This window comes from Wyeomyia smithii, chromosome 1, assembly GCF_029784165.1.
Source record: "Wyeomyia smithii strain HCP4-BCI-WySm-NY-G18 chromosome 1, ASM2978416v1, whole genome shotgun sequence".
NCBI lineage: Eukaryota > Metazoa > Arthropoda > Insecta > Diptera > Culicidae > Wyeomyia > Wyeomyia smithii.
The window spans coordinates 176,617,053-176,643,309 of record NC_073694.1 but is presented as its reverse complement, the minus strand read 5'-3'; the positions used below and the strand labels follow the sequence as shown (position 1 = coordinate 176,643,309).

Sequence of the window (26,257 nt, the reverse complement as noted above, 5' to 3'; positions counted from 1 at the left end):
GCCAAATAGAAAATGATCCCAAATTGAGCCAGAATAGGCCAAAACAGAAAATGGCCCCAAATTGAGCTCAGAATCGCCGAAAAGTCCTTCTTAAGGCCAGAAAAGGCCAAAATAGAAAATGATCCCAAATTGAGCTCAGAATCGCCGAAAAGCCCTTCTTAAGGCCAGAATAGGCCAGAATGGATTCCAAATTGAACTCAGAATTGCAGAAAAGGCCAAATAGAAAATGATCCCAAATTGAGCTCAGAATCGCTGAAAATCCCTTCTAAAGGCCAGAAAAGGCTAAAAAAAAAAATGATCCCAAATTGAGCTCAAAATCGCCGAAAAGTCCTTTCAAAGGCCAAAATGAGAAACGATCCCAAATTGAGCTCAGAATCGCTTAAAAACCCCTTCAAAAGGCCAGAATAGGCCAAAACAGAAAATGGCAATATTGGCAATACTCCTAATTGATAAAAAAATTACTAAAAGGCCCGTTCGAAAACCATAATATTTTGAACTGCTATAAAAGGCAACAACTGTCTCAGTTTCACGTAAAGTAAATATATGAATATGGAAAATTGAATCATAGTAAGATTAATCAATCGGGACACCTCTCTCGACAAAAAGCCAAGTGTGGCAAATGTTAACCAAATCCGAATTTGAAGAAAAAAAATGACTGCATATGAATTTTAAATGAATTCGTTCTGTGGCAGAGCTTACAATACCCTTCACCCTAGGAGTGCCGTGCATAACTTCGTGAGTATACGGTACGGCACTCATCGCGCCTCCATTGGTAACGCCACACGCGGTTACCAACGTGCACAATCAAAGGTACCGCTGACCGGCTTGTTCGAAGACCACACGTTGGACGGCTTGCTGAGCGCACAAAAAATGCTTTAACTGGCCCTGCTGCCCTTCTGCTGGAAACAGTCGTGTACGGATCGCGCTACGAATCGTTTCGCTTTAAAGTTACCTGGGCGCAGTGCAGAATAATATACGGTCGGTGGTTAAGTTTTCTGAAAAATTCGCAATTCAAAACCGGCAAGGTCTGACTCGAACTTTGTAGCGCTCATCGATCGAAGCCGGGCAGGTAAACGAGTCAACCTATTGCTACTACTGCTGCTGCTGCTGCTGCTACTTTCGAACCGATTATGGTGGAAGTTTTTGTTTTTTCGGAAGGTTGAAATTACAGGTGACCAGTGATTTGGAAAATAGGATTAAAGTGTGTCGCGAGTGTAAGGGCATCAAATCGAAGGAAATCAAATTATGGTCCCGAGTGTGTCAAAGTTGGTGAAAAGTTGAAAATTTGATTTACCCGCCCATGTGCAATTGCGCGACCGTACCAAGTGAAACAAGCAAGGCGCCTGCTGCGGTTTTGTAACATCCTAGGGGGGTTTATTCAGTTGCAGCGTGCAACGATGGTACCGCGGATTCAAATCTTAGCAGCTGTTGCTGCTTATTTGTGTCATTACAGCAGTGGTAAGTTCTGACGGTGAACGCAACGGTATGACGGATCGGGCACGTGCAGCTTGTTACCTGCTGTCTGTCACGGCCAACTATGTGCGACATTCAACCTAACAGTTACCACCAGACGGTGCAATCGAAACGCAAGTTTGATGGCTATTTACAGACCATCGCATCGGCGCGCGGTGGTCGTCTCGAATTATGGTCCATCTGAAAGCATGAGCGTGAGTCAATTTCCGCCTTTTTGCTTGGAAGCCGGTGTCATGTCAAAGAGCGGCGCAAAAAAAACCGCATTCGAGCAGAATTGCTGTAGAAAATACTCTTCGGCCAATCGACGGCGACGGTGATTTTGTTCGCGAAATAATAGTAATCCATTTTCAATAGCACGCACTGCCAGGGTCGATAGAGCAGCCTGCCGGAGTTAATTATTTATCCGCCAATAGGAGTAATCACTGATCCGTACTGTCATGGCAAGCGAGTACCCTCTTCCAGTAAGCCGGTTTTGGTACAACAGTTCAACCTCTGTTGCCACGTGCAATCGACTGGACTGTCTTCTTAGATAATCATTTCGGTTAAATTAATTTAATTTTCGGTTTGATTCATTCACCTACCGGTGGGGCCTGACCTTTCCCATGCGAACTTTATTATTTGCTGAAATGATCATTCTCACTGTAACCGGGTCAATAGGTGCACAAGGTCTTTCAAATTTGATATAAATACTCATAGTTATTAAAAATAGAGAAGAAATGATAATACCATTTTTGTTTTATCGAATTTGTTGACCTCTCGGTCACCCAGGGGTGAAATAGTTTTTAGAAAAGTTAAAATTGTAGGTATTCTTGATGTTTTACTTGAGCTATTGACCATCGCACGGTGACGTCACGCATCTAAGTTTGACAGATACTGGTAACTTTGTTTACCCTCGAACGATGGAGTTTAGTTCTCAATTATAGGAGATCATTCAGATTATGACCACAATTAGCTTAAAATGTTGTGCGTGAGGTGCCAGTACACTAAGATCAATTAAAAATTGAACAGCATTTTCACTACACGCACGTTTGCTCCACCAGAAAAAAGCACAAAATCTCAAACATAAACATTGTTACCACTAACTGACAGAAAAGTGAGGATAAGGAAATTCGGTGAGATAGTCCATTACTCTGAAATTCGTTATGTAACCTACTGCGAGTAGCATTCTTCTGTAAAGAAGAATGATAGGGTTTTCATTTGAAGTGATCAAAATTTTTGCCGCCATCTTGGATTATATCAGAAAAATGCGATTTTGACCGTGTTCGCAACTACCGATTTTTGATCTGAGACCAGCATTGGAAAACTGAGAAAAAATGCTATAATATGCAAGAAAAAAATTGAGTGAGCATTAGTGTTAACTCGTCAATTGAACCTGTTTTCCGAGCTGCGTTGCAAAATATTCAACGCACACCACGCGATCAACGTAGTAGCCATATGCTGAGATGTTATTCACGCATTCTGGCAACTTTTCTGTGGAAATAACATTTGGCTGGGTTGAAAGTTTTAAATTTACTCAAAATGCAGAAAAATTACACCAAAAAGTGCGAAAAGAACCGGTGTTGCGTTGATATTTTTGAAAAAATGAATCATTTCAACTGGAAAAAATCTTCAAAACTCACTAACATGATCCCGCAACTTGCTCCACAGCCGTTCCTTATCATACGGACAAAATATGCGCAACTTTTTATTTAAAAACCACTCGCTTGCAGCAGAAAAAAAAATCTGCCTTAAAAAAATTTCCACCACAAAGATGATTCGGAAGAAGAACCGACAATCGAAAATTTGGTAGAGGTGCAATCAGTTGAAAAGTTTGAGTATGAAAACTTTCAGGACACGATAGAGAGCTTAGACGAAATGACTACCGGTACGAATTGTTCATGCAAGATGAATTTGTGCTTAAACAGATGATTGTGACGTATATTATAAAGACACAGATGTTCCAGTCGTTAAAGATATACTCCAAAGCTTGAATTATCGTTCAAAACTGAACAGTTTCAAAACCAAACAATTAAAGAAACGCATAAGTATCATTGTTTTGAAGTAGAATACTTCTCTCAGGAAGTTCGGCTACATAGGGATGTGAAATGAAAATCTAAAACCAAAAAAAGTGAAAAATATGTCCAATTTCAAATGCTAATAAATCGGCGAGTATTCGATGGACTTCCTTCGTTCTTGCAGCAATAGATTGGAAAATCTTCTAAGATTCATCCCAAAATAAGATAATTGTAATTTCATTATTCACACTATTGTACTATTGAAAATAGTCAAGCCTTGTCAAAACGAAAAATTCGACCTCTGATTGGTCGTTATATGCTTGCTTCCCAAACACGGTCGACAGGATCATATACCTTGCAATTGAAAACATGCTATTTGGCCTATATAAGAGCCTGTTTCAGCCGGAGCCGCTCATAATAGTTCTAGACAGCGACAACAGCAGTCGTCCTTCGTTAGCAGCAGCACTAGCCCTGTGGTTGGTCACCACGTCTCAGGAGCAGCGCGGTTTTTCTCAGCGTGTGTCGCCAGACAGCCATTATTCCCCCCGTGATGGGGCAGCATGAAGATTGCCATCAGGAAATCCAATTTTGAACATCCAAATGCCTTTTTCAAGGCAAATAAACAAGTCATTGAAAGTTAATAATTTTTGTCAACGCAAGCAAGCATTCTGTGTTGCATCCTAGCAATTTAAATCTGTCGCACCCGTTGAATTTACTGAATGTAAAATAGCTTCCACAGTGCATGTTTCCCGTGTATCTTAATTCCCCCAATGTTAGGGCAGCTCAAAAGTTTTAATCAGTAACCGACTTTGTACCGCAAAATGCTTTTTTCAAGGCAAATAAAAAAATAATTGAAAGTTAATAATTTTCTGGCATCAACACAAGCAGACATTCTGTGCGGGATGCAATCAAATTCTGTTGTAGTTGTCTAATTTTCACTTTATTTAGTGAACCCCCCACTGTAGGGGCAGCGCAAAGGCTGCGATCAGCATAACCGACATTGAATAATAAACTGCCCTGTTAGAACGCATTCACAAAAGCAGTTAGTTCGACTATGCAGAGCTAATATGAAGTCGATTCAATCACTCAGCATAAACAGAATTTCGTCGTCTCCCAGCTGCCAAGTTGCAACATGATGCAACACGTAACAGCGAGCAAACGAAATCGCTTGATGTTACAAACCGCAATAAGATACCGGTTAAAACCGTTGCGTGTGTGAGAGCACCATCGGTGGTTATTCGCTGGATACGAAAATCAAATGCGAATTGTGGAATAATTCGTTTAAAGAACATAAGGAAATGGTGAACCTGAACTGAAAGGCGTGGCCTATGACGTAGCACCCTTTGGCTATGAAAGAGTGTTTCTGGGAAAACTAGCTACATTCATTAGTCGGAAGGTGAGCTGGATGGACCTCCACAACGTCGACAGCAGTAGCAGCAGATATCAGCACTCAGCTGTAACAAAGGATAACAGCGGGTTGCGCCTGTGGTTGCCTTCAAATTAAACAAATCACTTGCCCTGTGGTTGGTCATCACGTCTCAGGAGCAGCGCGGTTCTTCTCAGCGTGTGTCGCCAGACTGCCATTATTCCCCCCGTGTTGGGGCAGCATGAAGATTGCCATAAGGAAATCCAATTTTGAACATCAAAATGCCTTTTTCAAGGCAAATAAACAAATAATTGTAGGTTAATAATTTTCTGGCATCAACACAAGCAGACATTCTGTGCGGGATGCAATCAAATTCTGTTGTAGTTGTCTAATTTTTACTTTTACTTTATTTAGTAAACCCCCCACTGTAGGGGCAGCGCAAAGGCTGCGATCAGCATGACGAACTTTGAATAACAAACGGTTAACGTTTATTCACTAAAAATTCATCCAATTCAAAACAAGTTTTTGTCTGAGTACAATAATTTGCACAAAAAAAACATTAAAAATTTTACCGCATTATCAGACGCGTTTCTCCAGTCATGCCTCGTGAACGTGAAGGTTCCCTATCACAGACATAGATTTCGTGCTCCAGCACGTTACAACACGTGGAAATTGCCTTTTGAAGTAGAATACTTTTCTCAGGAAGTTCGGCTACATAGGGATGTGAATGAAAATCTAAAACTGAAAAAAGTGAGAAATATGTCCAATTTCAAATGCTAATAAATCGGATAGTTTTCGATGGATTTCCTTCGTTTTTGCAGCAATCGATTAGAAAATCTTCTAAGATTCCTACCAGATGCATGAAATTGCAATTTTATTATTCGAACTATTGTACTATTGAAAATCCGTAAGCCTTGTCAAAACACAAAATTCGACCTCTGATTGGTCGTTATACCGCGCTTTCCCAAGCACGGTCGGCAGAGTTATGGACCTAGTAAATTGGGAATGCATCATTTGGCCTATATAAGAACTTCATCAGATAATAAACAGACATTTCATCGGATATTAAATTGAACAACAGAAATTTGAAGAACAAAAATGAATATTTGAAGAGTTAATATTTTCTCGTTTTGCGCTATAATCCAAAGTTAATTATCTTCATCTACATGCATACTCTGACTATTATTACGTGTTACGTGCGTCGCTTAGTGTTTGGCTACGGTTATGCAGAACGCAAATAACGGCGCGATGCGATTCGGCAAGACGAAATGTGTTGAAATGTATAGCTCTACTTCGCCTTAAAAAGAGCTGTACATTTCACCACGGTAAGGCGAATTGCATCGCGCCGTCATTCGCGTTCTGTATAACCGTAGCCTTTATTCCGTTCCCGTTTAATGATGTTGTATTAAATGTGCATATTACAATTCGGCAGCACTTCAACTTCTCATTTGCACAAAATTTCAAAATATTCAATAAACTTCATTCAGAATATCAAACAAAAAGAAATTACAATACTGCCAATGAACGGTCAACGTTTATTTACTAGAAAAAAATGACTGACACGCAAGCAGCCGAGTTATCTTTCTTGTAAAAGTATTCTACTTCAACCTTGCGGTCGTGGCTTTGCATACAACCTTCCTGTGATTTTTTGGCTCAACGAGAGTACGCAACCAATATTAAACAATGTTCAAATTGTTCTGATAGTCACACAGAATATCTGACAATCAAAAATAGACAGTAATAAAAAAACCTATCGCTTCAATAATATCGAATATGTTAAAGTTGTATTCATTATTCCCACTAAACTCAAAACAAAAAAAAAGTGGCGTACTAGTTGTAGCTTCAATCGATTGAGATATATGGAGCTAGTAGAATTATTCTTTTATTCATTTCGTCTATCAGAAGTTGACAATATACAATATTCTAATACAGCGGTTCTCAACCTGGGGTACGCGTACCCCCGGGGGTACTCAAATGCCTTTAGGGGGTACGCGAAAGAAATATCAGTAATGGCGGACAAAGCAATTTTTCTTTATAATACTTCATTTGTTGTTCAATCGTGCTCTTGAAACATGACTGTAGAAATCAAACAAACTAAAGTTCAATTTGAAACCTGAAATAGAATACCACAACATGACCTATCACTACTCTCTCCCACTCTGCGAAAACATTCCAAGCCAGGGGGTACAATCGATATGAAAAATGTCGCCGAGGGGTACGTGGACAAAAAAAAAGGTTGAGAACCGCTGTTCTAATACAATGTTTGCATACAAACTATTTTTTTATTCAATTAGCGTTGCGAAAAAAAAGTGTTTAAGTTCATGCCGAGACATTGTAAAGTCAATTGTTTCGCAATATTGATTGTAAGTGGCCATCATACGATTCAAAGGTCCGAATTAATGCATAATTTGTGCGGTAATGATTGATGGCAAACGTGTTTCGAAGTTGACTAGTAGGTGCGTAGAAATTTAGCTTAGATAAAAGCGTAGCTGAATCAATGCACTGCGAAAAGATGTCGTTTACAAATGACACTATTGCAAATTCACGACGCTCTTTCAATGATTGTATGTTTATGAGCCTTCAACGTGCTTCATATGATGGAAGGGGAAATGATTTTTAACCTAATTTACGAAAAGCATACAAAAGAAATTGCTTTTGTCTGGTTCTATTCTTTCTTCATGTGTGATTGTATAGAGTGACCATACAATGCTGCAGTATTCCAGTATTGATCTTACATAGGCTATATATAATGTTTCGATGGTATACGGATCCTGAAAGTTGTAATGCGCTTTATAAAGCCTAGCATGTTATTAGCTTTGTGCATTATTGTGTTGTAATGGTCAATGAAGGTCCTTAGTCCTTAACTCTTTCACAATTTACTACAATTTGATTTCCTAATGATATCGTAATGTTAGGTGTTGTTCTTTTTTGACAGAAAGATATTGGGTTGCATTTTTTTACATTAAAGCTTTTTACACCATGTGTAGAATACGTATATTTCATTCTGGAATTAATTGATGTCTTCTTCATTTCTTAATTCCAAAAAGAGCTTCATATCGTCGGCATAAATTAACACTTTTAGTTTTTTTTTTGAGAATAAAGAAAATGTCGTTAACGTACAAGATGAAAAGAAGAGGTCCTAAATGAGAGCCTTGGGGTACACCAGAAGCGACTAGAATCGGATTTGAGTTCTTTCCATTAAATTTAACTATTTGTTGGCGATTGGTTAAATATAATTCGGACCTGTTCAGAAGTTCTGGCTCAAGCCCGATTTTTTTGCAATTTGAAAAGTAGCATCGGTATGTCTATGCGATCAACTGCCTTGCTGAAATCTGTGTAAAGAGCTTCTACGTGGTTTCCATTATCCATTTCATTCAAGGAATAATTTTTAAATTCAAGTAAATTGGTCTTTGTTAAACGACTCTTGAAGGAGCCATGTTGTTTCTCAGTTATTCGGTTTTCAATTTGGAGTGTTTCATTTACAATTGCTTCCAAGATCTTTTAAGGCAACTAAGTTATTCAATGCTTGCAAAATATCCTGTACATTAAGTTGGTTTACACCAATATCTCTCGAAAAGTTTGGATAAAATGTAAAATAATCGCGGTCGCGATTCTCTTCAGAAGATGTTAAATAGATTTCTTGAAAAATTGTCGCAAAAAGATTGCAAATCCTTTCCGAGTTATCCCTTACATTTTCGTCATCATAAATGTTCGTAAATGAATAGTCTAAGTAACAGTTTTGTTGGTTTTCGATGTGGTTGATCTTGTTCAGTCCGAAATTTGCGGTTTTGTCTAACATAAGTTATACCATGTGCATCCACTAGTTCTCAGTATACAGGTTACTACGTTGTACGTAATTGTAAAATTAGTTGACGGACACTTTAGTGTCACTAAACAATTGATCTTCGAAATGATTGCTGAATCGCTAAATTTGTAGTGGATCGCAAAAGAAAATAATTTAATATAACTTTTAGGAGAAAAAAAGCAAAGTCTTGGTGCTCCATCCCGTATCGGAACTTGAACTTCTGTTTATTTTACACAGACTTCGCAGCCAACTGTTTAATGAAAAGGACAAGTGCGGGGCTAGCGATACGATCCTACTGACACCAACTGCCTCTCCCGAGCCGGGACTCGAACCTACGACGTCTGGCTTGTTAGGCAAGCATCGTACCTCAAGACCAGCTGGAAGGGTACCGAACTTTCAAGAGAGTACATACTAAATTTTAAACTCAACAAGCTAGAATTTTAGACCAATTTAACGGGTTTGTGGTTATTTGAACCCTTCCTGTGTACATCGGAAGTTCCGCAGGGCTCCCATCTAGGTCCTTTGCTATTCATTTGATTCGTTAATGATGTTGTCCTTGGTGTATTCGTCTCAAGTGGAAAGTCAAACCAGACCGTACCAAATTTCAGTAAAAGATTAACACAGTGTTGTTTGGTCCCCTGATCATGTTATCCATTTCAATAGAATTGAATACGTACAAAAAAAGTTTTTATATGCACTGGGGAAACTCGGTATATTTTCATTTCGTCTTTCTCTCTTCATTACGTCTTCCATACTTATCAATTTGGAAATACTTGAAAAAAAGAAGAGAAATTGTTTTTGTTGTCCTTGGTCATAACGCTTATTTTAGAAAAACTTGCTAAGAAAATTTAATTTCTAGACTCCTACACGCTCATTAAGAACTCGAAAACTAATTGAATTATACTCTTATAACCTGTCCTTATGCTGTGAACGGGCCAGTCAATAGCACGATGAGTGTTCAATGAACAATGTTCATAATGTAAACATAAAAAAAAAACGAAAAATCTAATCTTAGATCACATAAGCGTGCGATATGGATGTGTTAAAAATAAAACCGAAAAAATACCGTTGCCACACACTACGTCGCGAAAAGTTACTAAAATGATCACAAAAGATCACAACTGACCCATTGAACCGTTCCATTCAATCACAACAGCATTTCCCCAGGCCTTGAAACGTTCCGTCCGACTAGTTTCATACCGAAATTCCGTTCCCTTTTTTTCTCGCTTTCTTGGTTGCCATGGTGGCGGGTCTTTAAAAGCTGCTGAATAACTAACTGTTCATGGCGATTAAAAACTTAATGAATTTCAAATTTCTTCTTCGCTTCGTTCGTCCTTGGATTGGTATAAGCCGCGAACTTGACCGACAGCCGGCTCTCTCCGAGCGATTTGACCTAGTGACTGCCCTAGAACAGTGAGATAAGCACTGCGTGCTTGCTGCTGTTATGCTTCATCGTTCCTTCCTAGTTCCGCCAATGCAAACAAACGTCAGCTGTTCCAGTGCACCAGTTCCGCTCGCTCAGTGACCTTGACTTGCGCGGGTGCAAAAAGCAGAATAAACTGCTTTACTTTTCCACCGCGAAACCAAGTCAACTTGCCATTGATCGGTTTCTCTTTGATAACATGTTTATGTAATAGCCTGTTCGATTGCCGTCCGGTCGGTACACGGACACACACATGGGCATATGCCACCACCGAGAACCAGCGCGTGAAACGGGTTTTTAGTTTTAAGATTCCAGCGGTAAAAGTTTGCATACTTTTAGAGTTACCTTCTTTCCCGTTTCAGTTCGGGCAGAGCCGTGGAAGAACCAAGAGAGCGATCATGGTGGGACGACGTTACTCGATCACTACTTCGTGCATCATTTCGATCACGAGGAACCGGACTCGGAGCCGGCGCCCTCATTTGCCCGCCATTCATCGGTCAGCATCAATTGCCGGTGTGTTACGCTGCGAGAATGTCCGAAAATTTTGGAAATGCTGCGAACCCCCAAGTCCAGCTATAGTAGCTTTAATTCCAAACTGAAACAACTTACCTGTGGGTTCGGGATGGGTAGAGAGCCGAGTATATGCTGTCCGTTGGACGATAGCTGGCTTACGGATGAGATAGAATCGGATTCACGATCGAGCTTCGGCTTCGCGGATAACGACAATCTAAAGTACATGCATTATTCGAAGAACCAATTTGGTTACGGTAAAGCCGAACAAGAGCACAAGTACAACTTCATCCCGTCCTTCGAGGATCCAAAAACATTGAAAAATTGTCCACCTGTGATTTATCCTACCAGTGCGGTGACTCGAGCGAACAACCCGTATGTTGCACCGGCTGTTCGCAAAAGGACTACAACCGTTCGGCCCAGAGCGGTCAGCAGCAATGCTCGAGCTGGTGTACTGAATACTGTGGTGGAGGCCGTGACCGTTGTCACGACGGAAGCTCCGCTTATCGAAACAACAGCCCGTCTGGTAGCAACCGTTCCGCCTCCGCCGATAATAAATGATGCATTGTGTGGGCTTTCCGTTAACACCAGAATCATCGGAGGTGAGGCTGAAATTCCCGGCCAGTTCCCATGGATGGCCCGATTGGCCTACAGAAATCGAAGTGAGTTGCGATCAGGTTAATTATGCTTCCAAATTATGTTTTCAAACGTACATATTGCAGCTTCTGGACGAGTAACGTATCGCTGTGCAGGATCGCTGATCACCAGTCGACACGTGATCACCGTTGCCCACTGCGTGACTAATCTGATCGATGAATTGGAGCTGTAAGTTTTGATTCACGTTTTCAGAAGTTCTGATTCATGATTATGCTTTATTACAGAGTTAGTGTTCGACTGGGTGATCTCGAGTGCAATTCCTTGACGGATAATCGATGTCGAAATCGCTATCAAGATTTTGCGATAGAACGTTTGATCCCACACGAGAATTACGACAGTCCCAAATATGCGAATGACATTGCGCTGGTGAAACTGCAACAGACAACCGAAACATATAACATTCTCAGTCCATTATGTCTACCCATGGACCAGTACTCGGACTACGCTAGAAACCTAACCGGCAGCACGGGAATCATTGCTGGCTGGGGATCAACTAGCAATCGTAAGGTCGAAGTCGTATACTATGTTGAAAAGTACTAATCCTATTCCCAATCCTAGGTAGCAACACCCCGAGTCCAATACTGCAGTGGCTTCGGTTGCCAATCGTGGACACCACTCAGTGTGCCAACTCGTACGCCCGGTACAGTGTAAACTCTCGGACGCCGATTGTTGTATCAAGCAATCAGATGTGCGTACAGGGTCAGGAAAACCGGGACGCGTGCCAGGGCGATTCGGGTGGACCGCTAATGAACGAGGCCGTCTCCAGCCGTGACCGATTCGTGCTACTCGGGCTGGTCTCGTTCGGACCGCGCACCTGTGGCGTGTCAAATTTTCCCGGAGTGTACACCCGGATCTCGTCCTACACTGATTGGATCCAGCGCCAGATAGCCTTTTAGGGATTCTGCTTCGCTTCGGCGAAACTCGGCAGAACTGTCAGTAGGTTTAAGGTTTCGAAACAAACGCTTCTCGAATAAAGTTCAAACTTAACAACTAAATGAAGTCTTTCAAGCAGTAGTCAGTGAGCTCATAAAAACTATGAAAAATCATAAATAAATCCGAACGAGAGACACCGAAATTTGCGAAAAATCCATTTTTGCTGGAGCGGTCGATTACCGATATATTACCAATGGGTTCTCCTTCTTAACCACATTTAATGCCTGGCTTTTCTAGCGCAATTACGGACCATCTTAGCCGGGTCTTCCAAAGTGAAGCAAAAACAAAACATGATGTCGAACAATTCCAGAAAAAAATGTCCTAGTTTTATTTTTTTTTTCAACTGTCAATTTAGATTTGGCTAAAACATTGCATAGTATCATGATAAGGCTACCGTCGACTACTTCTTCACGTTCCAAGAAATGGCACCACATTGGAACTCAAATACGTAGCCCGTCGTCGTCGCGTGTCTACATCTTCTCCCCAATCGGCATCGGTATTAGCCAACGATTTCTTTATTGCCTTGCTTGCTGTACCGGAGCCGATTGCCTGCCGTGCCTCTCAGGTATCGGAAAATCCTCTTTACCGCCTCTCAATGCTTCCGGCCTGGATTGCTGGACAGTTTCCTTGTAGCGAAAATTCTGCTTCGTTCTGTGGTGACATTGGTTTGTCCAATCACTCACTAGAAACAGAATGACAACTTGCCATGAGAAATCTGCCTATCACTATTCTCCAAAAAAGCTTTGCTGATCGAGGGACAACTCACCACGTTCTCAATTTTGGTGCACAGGAACTTTTTTAATTATTTCTTTACCTTCGCACTAGTCGTGAAAATAAGAAAGTCATCCACATAGATGGTGACGAACAACATTCTGTCTTCATTAATCTTGTAGTAAAGGCGGGTATCGACCTTTGATTGTTCTAGTCCGAACTCGTGTAACGCCTCACCAGCTGCTGGTTCCAAACACGGCTGGATTGTTTCAGACCGTACAACGCCTTTCGAAGCCGGCACAACTTCGTTGTATCCTTTACAAATCCTTCTCACTGCTGCATGCAGATTACTTCATCTTTGAGCTTCCCTTTCAAGAAAGACGTGACCGCGTCCATTAGGTCCACCTCAAACTCGAACTTCGTCTCCAACGCCATTGGGAATCTTATTGAATACCGGACCACCGGTGCATAAACCTCGTCGTAGTCGATACCCGGCCGCTGCGAACAACCCTTGACGACTAAGCGGGCCTTGTACCACCCAATCTTTATGTCGGGTTCACGTTTCGTTTTGAATACCCACTTGGTTTTGATCGCTTTCTCGTGATCAGGCAAGTATTCTAGCACCCACGACCAATGCTGTGATTTCTTCTCTTATAGGAGTTATCCACAGCTCTCGGTCTGGTCTATTCATCGCCACGTTGTGCGATGGTCGTACCGCAGTCTGCAAATCACGACACACTTTATCTCCAGAAATTCAACTTCTTCGTACGTCTCCAAAGCCTGATCTTTCGATTTCAGGGAATTTTTCCAGCTATCCACAAGCGGTAAAGGCAGACAGTGCACGCAGCCCATTTTGACGTTTTCTGTAGGTCGAATAATTTTCAATCGCAGAAGGTAACGGAGTGAAAAACGAAAAAAAATTGCAACGCATCATAGCAACTTTAATAAACAATTTTGTTTATTTTGATTCGCGCCTGCGCCCGACGAATTTAAATGACAAAACGCCCATTGTTTGTTGGAGTTGCTATGCTACATTACGACGTTTCTATATTTTCTACTCCGTTAATGCGATTGAAAATTCCCTGATCTATAAAAAGCAAAGCCTTGGTGCTACATTCCGTATCGGAACTCGACCTTCTGTTTATTGTACACAGACTTCGCAGCCAACTGTTTAGTGTACAGGATAATTGCGGAGCTGGCGCTACGATCCTACTGACACTAACAGTCTCTCCCGAGTCGAGACTCGAACCTACGACGAATGGCTTGCTAGGCCAGCATCGTACCTCGAGACCAGCTGGGAGTGATCTATAGAAAACGTAAAAATGGGCTGCGGCACTGTCCGCCATTACCTTTCGTGGAAAGCTGGATATTCATATATCCATATACCTTCTGTGTACCACCATCAACGAAACTTGCGAAATATCGTCTTCCTTCAAAGATTGTACATACTTCAAACGGTCCTCAAAGATCTGTATGGACCAGTTCCAAACGCTCCTTGGCCCTTGAATTACTGTTGGGAAATTCATCACGAGCATGCTTACCTTGTAGACATGCAATGCATTCTAGTTTCCCCACATTCTTTATCGAAACTCCGTTTGTCATCTGCTGCAATCACTTTACATTTAAGTGGCCGAATCTCCTTTGCCACATCTCGAGTTCACCGTACAAGTATGCCTCCTGCACCCACCGGTTCAGTCGATATGAGCCGCTTTTAGCCGTTCCGGAGGCAAAAACTTCTCCGTCCTCGGTTGTCCGCTGTGAAAACCATCGTGAAACCTTTGTTGCAGATTTTACTCACTGATAACAGATTCGCCGCCAGCTCTGTAACTTCCTGTACGTCTTGCACGTCCACTGTTCCCTCGAGGCAATCTTGGTTCACGATACCCTTTATCTTGGCTGTCATGCAGTTTTTGTTTGCTGTTCCAACTTGATACGAGATCTCTTGCTTCACTTGGAAATTTGATCCAGGCCTGGCCATGTGAGTAGTAGCACCAGAATCAAAGTACCATTCACTATGCTCGTCCTTTCTTATCTATGGATGTATCCGGGTTTTACAGACAATTTTTAGTTGTAGCACGCTCCATCCTTCTGCTTTTCAAACCGCCGTCCTCGTGACGGCGTTGCTGTTGTGCTCCTTCGTCAATACTGCACCACGGTCCTTGTTTGGCCTTTACGTCCTGCAAGATTTTGACCTTTACGGCATCCGCCTTCAAAGCCTGTCCAGACACCTCCAAACCCATTACCCTCGGTGCATAGTACTTAGACAATCCCATCAAAAGCAGCGAGTCGCTCATCAGCCACTGGAAACTTTCTTTCCATGAGCCAATGCATCCACGTACGCTTCCGTGCTGTCGTCAGTTTCGAGCTCGACCGACATCTGCTGCTGCAGCAACCCGATTTGACGATAGATTACGTCATTTTGAACTTGATCCAGGCTTCTTGCACATTTTTCGTATCCATCACCAGGCTGCAATTTGCCTTCTCGAGGCTCAAACAGATCGTGAACAGCGGTCAGTGTCCTCATCCACGACTGCTCCTTTTTTCGGTATTACAGCGCTCCAAGAACCTTCCCGAATCAACGTCAGCTTCATGGCGAACGCCCACGAAACAAATCGACAAAGCCACACTGCTTCCACCGGCTGCACAAACCGTTCAGTTCTAGATCCAGATGTCTTCGAACCGGTTACAGTATTTCTCGATCCATTGCAAGAATTCATTTTTTTGCTCTTAAAACTTTCTCTCATTACAACTTGGAGAATCTTCTTTGTAAAAACAATGTTCTGGTTCAACCGCTGGACCAATAACCTATTGCAAAGTATGTTTTGTTAGTTTGAATGATAATAGTGGAATGAAAGTTTTATTGATTTCATCAAACAGTACAGTGGTTGCTATGCGTTGAGCTTGACCATCACTTCTCCTGGATCGTGGATTACTTGATTGCCAAAAAGAATGATACCCAGAGGCCAGAAATTAACTCCGCATGCCATTTTGAAATCCAAGATGGCGACTTATGTCGCTGGAAAACAACCGGAAATTGTCGAATACCACCCAATATAGATATATCCGTGATCGGGATGATGCACAGAAGCCTACCAGACACTATTTTGAATTCTAAGATGATGACTTCCAGTTTCTAGAATATAGCCCAAAATAAATACCCAATATGGGTATTTCCGGAGCCAGAATGATTTTCAGAGGCCAGCAATTTACAATTTAAATCCAAGATGACGACTTCCGGTTTCTGAAAAACAGCCTAAAATGACTGAATACCATCCAATACGGGTATTTCTGTAATCGGTGTGATGCACAGGAGCAAAAAATTGACCCCAAATGCCATTTTGAATCTTTTCACTCTCGAATGCCAAATGTGATCGTGGCTTTGCACACAACCCTTTCTGATCATTAAATGTTCTAGCATTCAGAATCCGAATAAAACTCACAAATAGTTATTTTATTATCCCAAAACAACAGACACAAATTACACAATATAAAGTACAATTCAAATAAGGCCACCACTTCTCAACTTAACTACGCCACTACATTGTACAACGTCAAGTTAGTATTATGCCCCCTGTTTCCATGCATGACGTGTTATGAGAAACATTTTCTCCACCAGTCCATTTGGAACTTTAGCCTAGTGATGATAATGCAATCGGGATGCTTTTGCCGAATAATTTGCAAACCCTCTGTCGAGCAGAAATGTGCAGCAGGTATCTCCAACTGCTTTAACATAGGCAGCTGATTCAACATCATCTGAAGATTCTTTTCGTCAATCTACAATGAAAGTGGCACACTATTAATTAAACTGTTTCGACTGCATCTACGTATACACTACTTACTTGGCGCACATCTAGAACTACCGTTCGAAAGTTGCAGACAGAACTAAAATCGTGCAGACTGTTATAGGCTACTAGACTCCTAAAGTGGAGCTGTATCCTATGAAGCCGTGGCAGTTGCACAAAGCACGCGAACAGTTTCATATCCAGCTCATTTTCCTGCAGCAAGTAAGTTTTAATGTTACACAGTTATATGTTACAGTGATTTGGCAAGCCATACCTTTTCGCTCAACAGCAATCGTTCCAATGAAAGCAGATTACAGAGCAAGCAGTTATAAAATATAGCCATCTTTCCTGTGTCCATATGTCTGCATACCCTTACCAGCTGAAGAGAAGCCAGTGCAGGAAACGAGTGTCGAATAAAGCTGTTCAATTCAAAGAACATTTCGACGGACACGCCCTCCAGCGTAAGCTGTCGTAAGCCAGGTAGCACCGGAAATGATTCCGCATTTTCAATTCCAATCTCGGCGCTCATCAGTCGTAATGCCTGTGGGAAGAATTGTTACGATTTGTCCAATTCAAACGAATGCAAAGCGAAACCTCAAGACATTTCAGCTCACCAATCAACACAAAATGCTCATCGAATAATTCTTCGGTGTCTAAACAAAGACTTCGTAATTTTTTACAACACTTGGTTACGCTCTCCAGAACCGTTATGCTTATTTCGTACTGCAAGGTTAGTTCAACCAGGTTGGACAAGCCGTGAAACAGCTCAACATAGGAAGCCAGTTTGTTTCCTTCTAGCAGCGAATCGGCCGACGACAAACTAAGCTGTTCGAGCTGTGGAAACTCCAGTTTGGAAAAAGCACCGAAGTGATCATCAGTCAAAAAGCGGACCTCCAACTGTCTCAGACGTGAACTAAAAGACCGCAAAAACTCTATCGGACGCACTGAAACGTAGCTGATTATTATGAACAGGCTTGTTATATTTGGAGTCATCGTTTCTATCGGCACATCGCTAAATTCTAGTAAATTGCTCCTCAAATACAGCCTTTCGAGTCTTGCCAGTGCATCGAATTGTGTGTCGCTGCAATCGTGATACTGGAACAAAACCGACTGCAGATGCAGAATCTTAAGATTCCTGCAGATCCCGGCAACGTGACTTAGGACATCCAACCTCAAGGCAATGGTACTATCCGACATAATCTTTAAGGTTTCAAGAGAATCAGCGAACGTGCGCATAATGGCAAGCATCAACTCGGATTTGTCCTGCCGGTTGCCAAAATAAAACCAGAGATGTCGATAGCGGCGATTACTACCCAACAGCACCCGTAGATAGGTTCGCTCAGACTTATTCTTCCGCACATCGATCGCTATTTGAAAGTTCATTCGCCTAAACGCTAACCTGGACCAGTATAGGCACACACGAGATACCGCTTTGCGGTCCTCCAGTGACAGATATGTAAACACTTTGTCCAGCATCTGTAATGAAAAATACCTATCACTAATTAAATTTAGAGCTTAGAGTGACTAGCACAGATGGTTTCATCAATTTACGGCTCTTCACCAGCTCACCTCTTCTGGAAGATTTTCAATAGTAACAGCCATGCTTTCGTTCCGAGATTTCCTGGTCCGCTAACAAATTACAATACCTTTTTACTAATTTTTCAACTCTTTTTCGTATACACTTTTTTTTATCTGTAACGTATCACCTAACACGCTGCCCCAGGCACACCGAAACACGAAAAGGCGATTTTATTTGTGAGGTTTTTCAAAACAAACAGCCCAAAAATATACTCTTATCAGTATGAGATTAGAAATTAATGACTAGTTTAAACAGTGTTTGATATTGTGTTGATAAATTTGGGATTCATGCGGGATTCCCTTTTGTGTTGACGTTCTAAACAAAGTTATTACTAGAGGTGGGCAGAATGGTTAACAACAGTGAGCGGATCTGAGCACTCACAGCTATAGTCACTGTATTTTACTGATTTTACTAGTCTGGCGGAGTGGGGAACCATGCAACTGGCAACCCACTTTTTCACATTAAAATCCTGACACCACTGGATATAATTCATGTTGCATATGACTTCTTTGAAAGTAAACATTTGATGTGAAAATGAAGTGCGTTTATAACAAATGTAACAGCAATTGGCGAAGGACAAAGAAACAAACAAGTTTACTCCGGTTTCCAAAGAATGCGGAGATTAGAGGAAAATGGCTAAAATTTTGCGAGTTACCTGATAATACATTTATTCGTTGAAAGAGAAAATTATAAAAAAAAAATCATTTTGTGTTGATTGAGCATTTCCCGTACAATAGTACAGCGTGAAAAGCGACAGGACAGCAAATCTATGGCAGTATAATGTTATCAATAAACAATTAATTATATAAAGAACACGTTATTGGACGAAAGAAAATATTCCTTGTGATTTTCTCACAAGTATAAATTTAACATTATTGTGATATCATTAATTCATTCAACTATCCTCAAAAAAATAGCAATTGTCACAAAAAGTCCAGTTATTGAGTCTAATTTATTCTGTATCTTTTTACGGCACGATTACAATACTTCAAATGCGAAAATCGACGCACTATCGACTGGTTCCCGTTTTGACAGTTCACACTGGTTTCCGAAATCCAGTCCGCCAGACTAGTAAAGTATACAGTGACTTTACTCACAGCGACTCACTGTGAAGTAATTAGTCTTAACCGCTCACTAATTCAGAGGCTTTCTCGCACTTCATTATTTCGTTTAGCGAATTTCTTTATTCCACTGTATGCCGTCGGCACGCGGAATAGTTAAAACGGAGAAACTATAATGGAGAGGAGGTGGAAAAGGTATCCTTATGTAGAAGAAAGCTCAGGTTATTAGAGAGAAAAAAAAACAAAATGTTGTAATATACCGAGGGGCAAGACAGCTTTTATCTGAGTTACTCTTATGCTTGAAAGTAAACTCTAATCTACTCAATATTACTTCGAAATATCCAGATGATTCACATCTTCGATTACCATGAGAACAAGAAGAAAAATATATGAGAGATGGGACCGTGTAACATTCATATTTATATCCGGACTACTTCGTGATTAGGGCGAATCTTACAATGACTACAAAACTCAAAAAAGGCGAACAAAGTTTTCACCTACAAATTTAAATCCTAAATAACAGTGGAACAATATATTTGTCATACAAATACTCTTATAAAAGCGAAATTATTCTAGCTTCGTACATGGTAAACCTAAAACTTGAATTTCAGTCGCTTTACATTATATATTCGAGACTTTATTGTTTCGCCTTTTACTATGCAACTTTTTCGAACTGCTCGGAAGTATCGCCCTTTACTATGCGCCTTATTTTGATTTGCTCGACAGTATTGCCCTTTACTATGCGCCTTATTTTCATATGCTCTACAGTATCGCCCATTACTATACGCCGTGTTTACGTTATTGTATTGGAATACGCCCTTTGTTTTTAATGTTTATTTTGTTGACAACTTTGATTCCGTCCATTCATCAAGACGAAGTCAAGTTTCGCCTTTTACTAACGTAAACAACAAAAATGGCGTATTCCTCATTCTACTTCGTTTTGACATAAAGTAGATTTTTTAATAGTTAGAAAAGAGATACATTATTTCTTCGAAGTTTGAAGGTAGATAGTAGCTCACTTCATACGTTTTCGGTAACATTTCTATTTGTTTACAGTTCATTAGATTCGCCCTTATCACGAAGTACTCCGGATATTCGCGGTGGGGAAAAAATTTTAAGGATGGATATTCAGAGACACGAGAGTTACTCAGATGTGTTGCTTTGTTTTTCAGGATTTCTCAGAAAAACTACCTTACATTTACTCACTGTCTTAGGGCCATTCACATACCACATGGACAGATTTTTAACGATTTTGAACCCTCCCCCCTCCCCCTCCGTGGATAACTACCCATATAAATTCTAAAAAAATTGTATGGACCGTGGACATTAGCCAACCACAACCACCCCCCCCCCCCCCCAAAGCTGTCCACGTGGTATGTGGATGGCCCCTCACCTCTCGTGCAAACATAAACTTTTCCCGTGCCGTTTATAGAATTCTCCATTTAGTTTGGTGTGATGCATTAGTGTTAGTGAGACAGTTTTCTTTGTTAGCTGTAAGTTTTTTTTGTTAGCTGTAAGAATCTCGAACAAAAAATAAATAAACAGAGATGAATTCTACGCACACTATCTTAGATTGCAATGCTTCTAATGTTCGTAAAATCCTGCTGGGAGAACTCTATGCAAAAGACATGTTTCAATACTTTTGAACTACAGTGCGATTAGAGGGCAGCCGACGCCATCTACCGATCGGTTCATATGCTGCCATCAAACGTGAATTTTCGCGGCAGAATAAAATCGACTCTGCACGGGTTTGGTTTTGTTTTTGTATGTTTTCTGTACCTACTACGCAGTTGAATTGTAAAAGACAAAACTTTTAAGTGATTTTCGTCATTTCCTTGATCAATGTACGCGAGATGATCTAAAATTTCGGTAAAATCGAACGATAATGAATCAGTTCTACCTATATGATTGCGAAAAGCAAGTGGATATTCCGATTCCAAACGCCGAAACCGTAATTGGACGAGATTCGATTTTGCAGGTTGGTTTTTGTTTATTGTTTTTCTCTAGGTTACGCGCATTCGATTCCCTGTTTGTTCATGAAAATGCTTCAAGCTGGTGTTAGTACCTTAGTACATATGATTAGTAACTTGAGGGTTTACCCACAGTGTAACGACAAACGCATATCACGGCAGCACGGCATTATAAAACCAAGCGATGGGGAAGCATCATGTGTTCAAATCACCTCAACCCATTCGAACCCTATTTTCATTCGTACCGAGGACAACGTACTGAACATACTGACCAAGGATCTAACGGCAACACTTCGGCAGGGGGAGAAATTTGCCCTTCTTCCGGATCAGTTTTGGTTTGAAGTTCGTTTTCGACGAAGCACCGACCAGGAGCAACAGCAGGAAACCGCAGTCAGCTCTTCGTCTGCAAATATTGGAGTGATACGTATTAGAACGATGGACGAAGTGAACAACACTGTGGAAACGTCCAATGGAGAAGCAGTGCCCGTTGATCGGCTCACCGAAAGTGGTGATAAACGTAAAAATGTTGAACCAAATTCAGAGTCTGCTAAAAAGTCGAAAACAGATCATGCTGTCAGTTCGGAAGTGACTGCACGAGACGAAACTTGTTCCACTACAAAAAATGCACCAGAAAGTGCGCCCCAAGTAGCGTCTTCTAACGACCCTGTGATTAAACCAGATCCAGATGCTGCAGAAGCGAGTTCATCGAAGACTTCCGAGGCGGAGGCAAACGTTAAGACCGGAGTGAAGAAAGAAAATGCGGACAGCACTGGCCCCCCACCAAGACCTTCCTGTGAGTTCGGAATACGCTGTTATCGACATAACGTCCAACATCGGGCACAGTTTGCCCATCCGAACGATTCGGACTACCGAAGACCCACATTTGCCCCGGCGCCGGACGACGCACCACACTGTCCCTTCGGAGCCAGTTGTTACCGGCGGAATCCGGTGCACTTTCGCGAGTATCAGCATCCAGATTCAAGTGAGTATAAAGGTATGTAGTGCGAAAATCATTCATATATTTTGTTATCGCATTATTCATCCTCGAATTGATTGGGAGCTCATATTATGTACGTTCATTTGTTTGTTCACTTGTTTAATTTATCGAGTTGAAATGTAATCCTTTTTTCCATATACAAACAGCTAAATCTATCGGTACGGGAAAGGGCAGCCCAGCCGATGACAGCAACGGTTATTCGTCTGATGGCGGATCGGCGAACGGCTCGCGGCGTTCCCAAAGAAATATTAGACAGCCCGTCAAATTTAAAGATTATGTTATAGATTAAGACATATTTATGAAAAAATCTTCTGTTGTCATATATGAATTGTATACCTTATAATATGAGCAACTGGTCAGCCAATAAACACGTACCGTATTGTTGCCGAAACTTTCTCTTCCCGTTACTGATTTACTCAGGTCTTTATTTCCAGCTTCGGTAACTCCGATAACGACACAAGTACCTGTTCAACAGCAGCAGCCACTGCTCAACAATAATGGCATCCAACAAGTTCGGCGTCGCCGACGAATGATGCGAGATGTGCTAATGGCTGCCATCGTCAACCCGCTACTGTTCGCGGGTAGCGATGACGAAGATGACGATGGTGATCTGTTTGAGTATGACAGCGATTCCGACGAATATCGCCCCGGACGAGAATCCTCTGGCGACGACGATGACGAAGATGAGCCAGAAATTGACACTTACGAGGCGGAGGAATAAACTTTTTCTGATTCTCACATGTTAATAAACCACGTTAGCATTTAGTTGAATTTTTGATCAAAAGTTTACAAAATTTATTTCGTAATTATTACACCAGCCTCTTCCCATTATCATAACAAGGATGAAGCAATAGCCAAAAAGTATGTTTGTCACGATTATTAGTTTCGAAGAACCGCATTCCGTCCAGCTGGAGTGCTCGCTTGGCTAGGACCTACACTTTGACTGCTGGCCGAAGCACTCATGAGCAGCGCCGACGGCATCGAGGTAATAGCGCTACTGGCATGTTCCGGTGCTAAACTGCTGCTCAATTTGTGTCCTTTATACAGAGTGCCCAGTACGATTCCAAGAAACAAAATTAACCCAACTTGATGGTTGGAGATGAACTTGTTCGCACAATCCTTCGGATTGTGAATGTTTAGAGAGTAGATCTAAAAGAGAACGCAATTCCGTTGATAAGCAACCCCAAGCAATGGTCACATCCAACATACCTGATGCGCCAAATGCGCAGAAATCACTCCTAGCGATGAATAATACGGCCAAGTTTGCTCGCAAACCATTCCAGCTGTGATTAGTCCACCAATCATAGCGGTTGAAAATCCGCTCAGCCAAAGCTTTGTACTATCGCCGAAACGTATGGCGGTCGATTTGATGCCCAACAGAATATCATCCACCTTATCCTGATGAGCGTAGATAGTATCGTAGACAATGGTCCAGCACACACCGGCAGCATACAGAGGCAAGCAGGCGGACCAAAGCACCGATCCTTGGGTAGCGCTCCAACCCAGTAAGGCACCCCAGTTGAAGGTCATTCCCAGCATTAGCTGCGGCCAATAGGTTACCCGTTTCATCAAAGGATACACGATGACTAGACCCAGTGAACTTGCGCCGAGTACCACCGAATACCAGTTTAGCTGCAGTAAAATTAGCAGGCCAAATCCCAGTTGAGCTGATAAAAACACCCATGCATCCGATTGACTTAATTCACCCGCAACCAAAGGCCTGCCTTTTGTTCGAGCTACCTTAGCATCGATGTCCCTGTCCCACATATCGTTTATCGTACAGCCGGCCCCGCGCATGATAAACGCTCCTGCTCCAAACAAAGCTAGCGTTAGCAAATCTGGCCAACAACCTGCTGGTGCACTGAGTGCTATACTCCATCCACATGGCCAAAACAGCAACCAGGACCCTATCGGCCTGTCTATTCTCATAAGTCTCACATACGGGCTGGCCATCACAGTCTGCAGCAAACCTTTGGTTGGTTCGTTTTCCTTATTCCTAATTTGACTACTAAATTCTCGCACAATAACATCACTTTGTTTCTCCGAGATCGTCCTCCGTACTTCTGGAAGCCCCCCAACACCGGCTTCTGCGTTGGCAAAAACAGTCGGTAATTTTTTACATTTATGCCGGCTTTCTTCGCTGGTGAAAAACGCCGCCGGTTTACCATTGTAAACTGTCCAGCGTCGTGCTAAACATACTTTATGCGGATGCAAGTTTTGAATTCCCTGCCATCTCCAGCAGCAGCCACTGAAGGTTCGTAACATAATCCTGATCGTCACCTAGATTCGCGGAATTAGAATGCACGGTTTGTCATTTTACGTTCCCGTTTGACGTTCTTTGGTGTCGTTGTGGCAGCTGCACGATTAAGCCCGTATCGAGGCGTAAAAGTTTTGGTGATTCGTTGCTTTCCAGCAATTGAAAATTGCTGATCGTAAAATGATTACTTAACTCTCACATTCACATGGCGCAAGACTGTGCTTAACTGCATGAATCGAATTTTGCTTTGATTAGAATTTTTTGACACTTTGCTTCTGCTGATCCCAAAAGACGAATAATATTTCAAAAGAATGTAAGTATATAAACTATCGCCTGTATGCGACACCTACAGTTGGATTTTGACGCTAGATTACGGATGAAACTTGTTTCGCTATAAAACCAGAAATTCACATCAAAAAACCTGAAAATATGTTATTTCGGCTTAAAAATTATACTTTCTTAAAAAATCACAAGAAGGTTGTATGCAAAGCCACGACCGCAAGGTTGAAGTAGAATACTTTTACAAGAAAGATAACCCGGCTGCTTGCGTGTCAATCATTTTGACGTAGAACTACGTTTTTCTTTAGCCTACCATATAGGGATGTAAATAGGAAAACTATTAACGAAAAGAGGACGAAAAATGTCCCTTTTTAAATGCTTATAAATCGGTTTGTTTTCAACCGATTTCCTTGATTCGTGCAGCAATTGATTGGAAAATTATACACGCATCCACCCAAATGTAGAAAAGGGTTGATTGATTATGCGAACTATTGTACTATTGAGAATTGTCAAGCCTTGTTGAAACGAAAAAAACGTCCTCTGATTGGTCGCTTGCTGCCTTTCCCTGAAAAGGTCGACAGAATAGTATAACTAGTGAGCCACATCGTAGCGAATTGCGGTAGTAGCAGCAGCGGGTTGCGCCAGTAAACAAATCACATCACGTATCTAAGCAGCAGCGAGGTAGCACCAAACGTCTCGATATGCCAGTTAAGGGCTTCGGTATTCTTCCCGCAATAAAGTTTTGCAACAACACATTCTGTGCTGAATCCAAGAAAACACAATCTGTCACGGCCGTCTTATTTACTGAATGCGAAAACAGCTTTCACAGATTTTGAACAGCAAAATATCTTTCTCTAGGCAAATAAACAAGTAATTGAAGGATAATTTTTTTTGGTAATAACACAAACATTGTGCTGGGTTCTAGCAACCAAATTCTGTCGCGATCAAAAAATTTACTTTATTTATTTACCTTATGTCCCCCACTATTGGGGCAGCACAAAAGCTGCGATCAACATAACCGATTTTGAACAACAAACTGTCCTGTTCTGTTAGAACGCCTCAACAAAGGTGATTATTTCGACTTTACAGGAATAAATTGAAGTCGATTCAATCAATCAACATGAACAGAATTTCGTCGTCTCCCAGCTGCTCAGTTGCAACATGATGCAACACGCGAAAGCGAGCAAACAAAATCACTTGATGTTACAAACCGCAACACAATACGGGTTATAATCGTTGTGTGTGTGTGAGATCACCATCGGTGTTTATTCGCTGTATACAAAAATCAAATGCGAATTGCAGTAGCAGCAGATATTAGCACTCAGCAGTAACAGCGGATTGCAGCGGGTTGCGCCTGTGGATGCCTTTAAATCAAACAAATCACTTACCCTGTGGTTGGTCACCATGTCTCAGGAGCAGCGCGGTTCTTCTCATTTCTCAGCGTGTGTCATCAGACTGCC

At 41.6% G+C, this 26,257-nt stretch overlaps 4 protein-coding genes across 9 annotated transcripts; 2 read left to right on the top strand and 2 right to left on the bottom strand.

Moving 5' to 3' along the window:
* The first annotated feature begins 916 nt into the window (after positions 1–916).
* LOC129727492 (CLIP domain-containing serine protease B9) lies at positions 917–12,195 on the top strand. Its single transcript, XM_055685368.1, has 5 exons — positions 917–1,458; positions 10,424–11,233; positions 11,294–11,396; positions 11,453–11,730; positions 11,787–12,195. Exons 1-5 carry the CDS (start codon positions 1,398–1,400, stop codon positions 12,122–12,124), a joined length of 1,590 nt encoding a protein of 529 aa, XP_055541343.1. The 5' UTR covers positions 917–1,397; the 3' UTR covers positions 12,125–12,195.
* Positions 12,196–16,289: 4,094 nt separating this feature from the next.
* On the bottom strand, positions 16,290–18,555 carry LOC129728780 (uncharacterized). Of its 3 annotated transcripts, none has more exons than XM_055687246.1 (5): positions 18,224–18,555; positions 17,249–18,152; positions 16,929–17,195; positions 16,712–16,867; positions 16,290–16,646 (listed from the first exon to the last, which is right to left on the bottom strand). In XM_055687246.1, exons 2-5 carry the CDS (start codon positions 18,128–18,130, stop codon positions 16,464–16,466), a joined length of 1,488 nt encoding a protein of 495 aa, XP_055543221.1. In that variant the 5' UTR covers positions 18,131–18,152; positions 18,224–18,555; the 3' UTR covers positions 16,290–16,463. The 3 variants fall into 3 exon arrangements, with proteins under 3 accessions (XP_055543221.1, XP_055543224.1, XP_055543214.1); XM_055687249.1 differs by having other exon boundaries at positions 17,249–18,146; XM_055687239.1 differs by having other exon boundaries at positions 17,249–18,130; positions 18,224–18,554.
* A 2,443-nt stretch (positions 18,556–20,998) lies between these two features.
* Positions 20,999–23,032, top strand: LOC129717723 (aprataxin and PNK-like factor). 4 transcript variants are annotated; one of them, XM_055667825.1, is made up of 3 exons: positions 20,999–21,272; positions 21,400–22,258; positions 22,696–23,032. In XM_055667825.1, exons 1-3 carry the CDS (start codon positions 21,180–21,182, stop codon positions 22,980–22,982), a joined length of 1,239 nt encoding a protein of 412 aa, XP_055523800.1. In that variant the 5' UTR covers positions 20,999–21,179; the 3' UTR covers positions 22,983–23,032. The 4 variants fall into 4 exon arrangements, with proteins under 4 accessions (XP_055523800.1, XP_055523801.1, XP_055523804.1 ...); XM_055667826.1 differs by having other exon boundaries at positions 21,012–21,272; positions 21,400–22,246; XM_055667829.1 differs by lacking the exon at positions 22,696–23,032 and adding an exon at positions 22,408–22,652 and having other exon boundaries at positions 21,012–21,272; positions 21,400–22,246.
* Positions 23,023–24,798, bottom strand: LOC129717722 (4-hydroxybenzoate polyprenyltransferase, mitochondrial). The gene is made up of 2 exons (XM_055667824.1): positions 23,471–24,798; positions 23,023–23,410 (listed from the first exon to the last, which is right to left on the bottom strand). Exons 1-2 carry the CDS (start codon positions 24,524–24,526, stop codon positions 23,141–23,143), a joined length of 1,326 nt encoding a protein of 441 aa, XP_055523799.1. The 5' UTR covers positions 24,527–24,798; the 3' UTR covers positions 23,023–23,140.
* Positions 24,799–26,257: the final 1,459 nt, after the last annotated feature.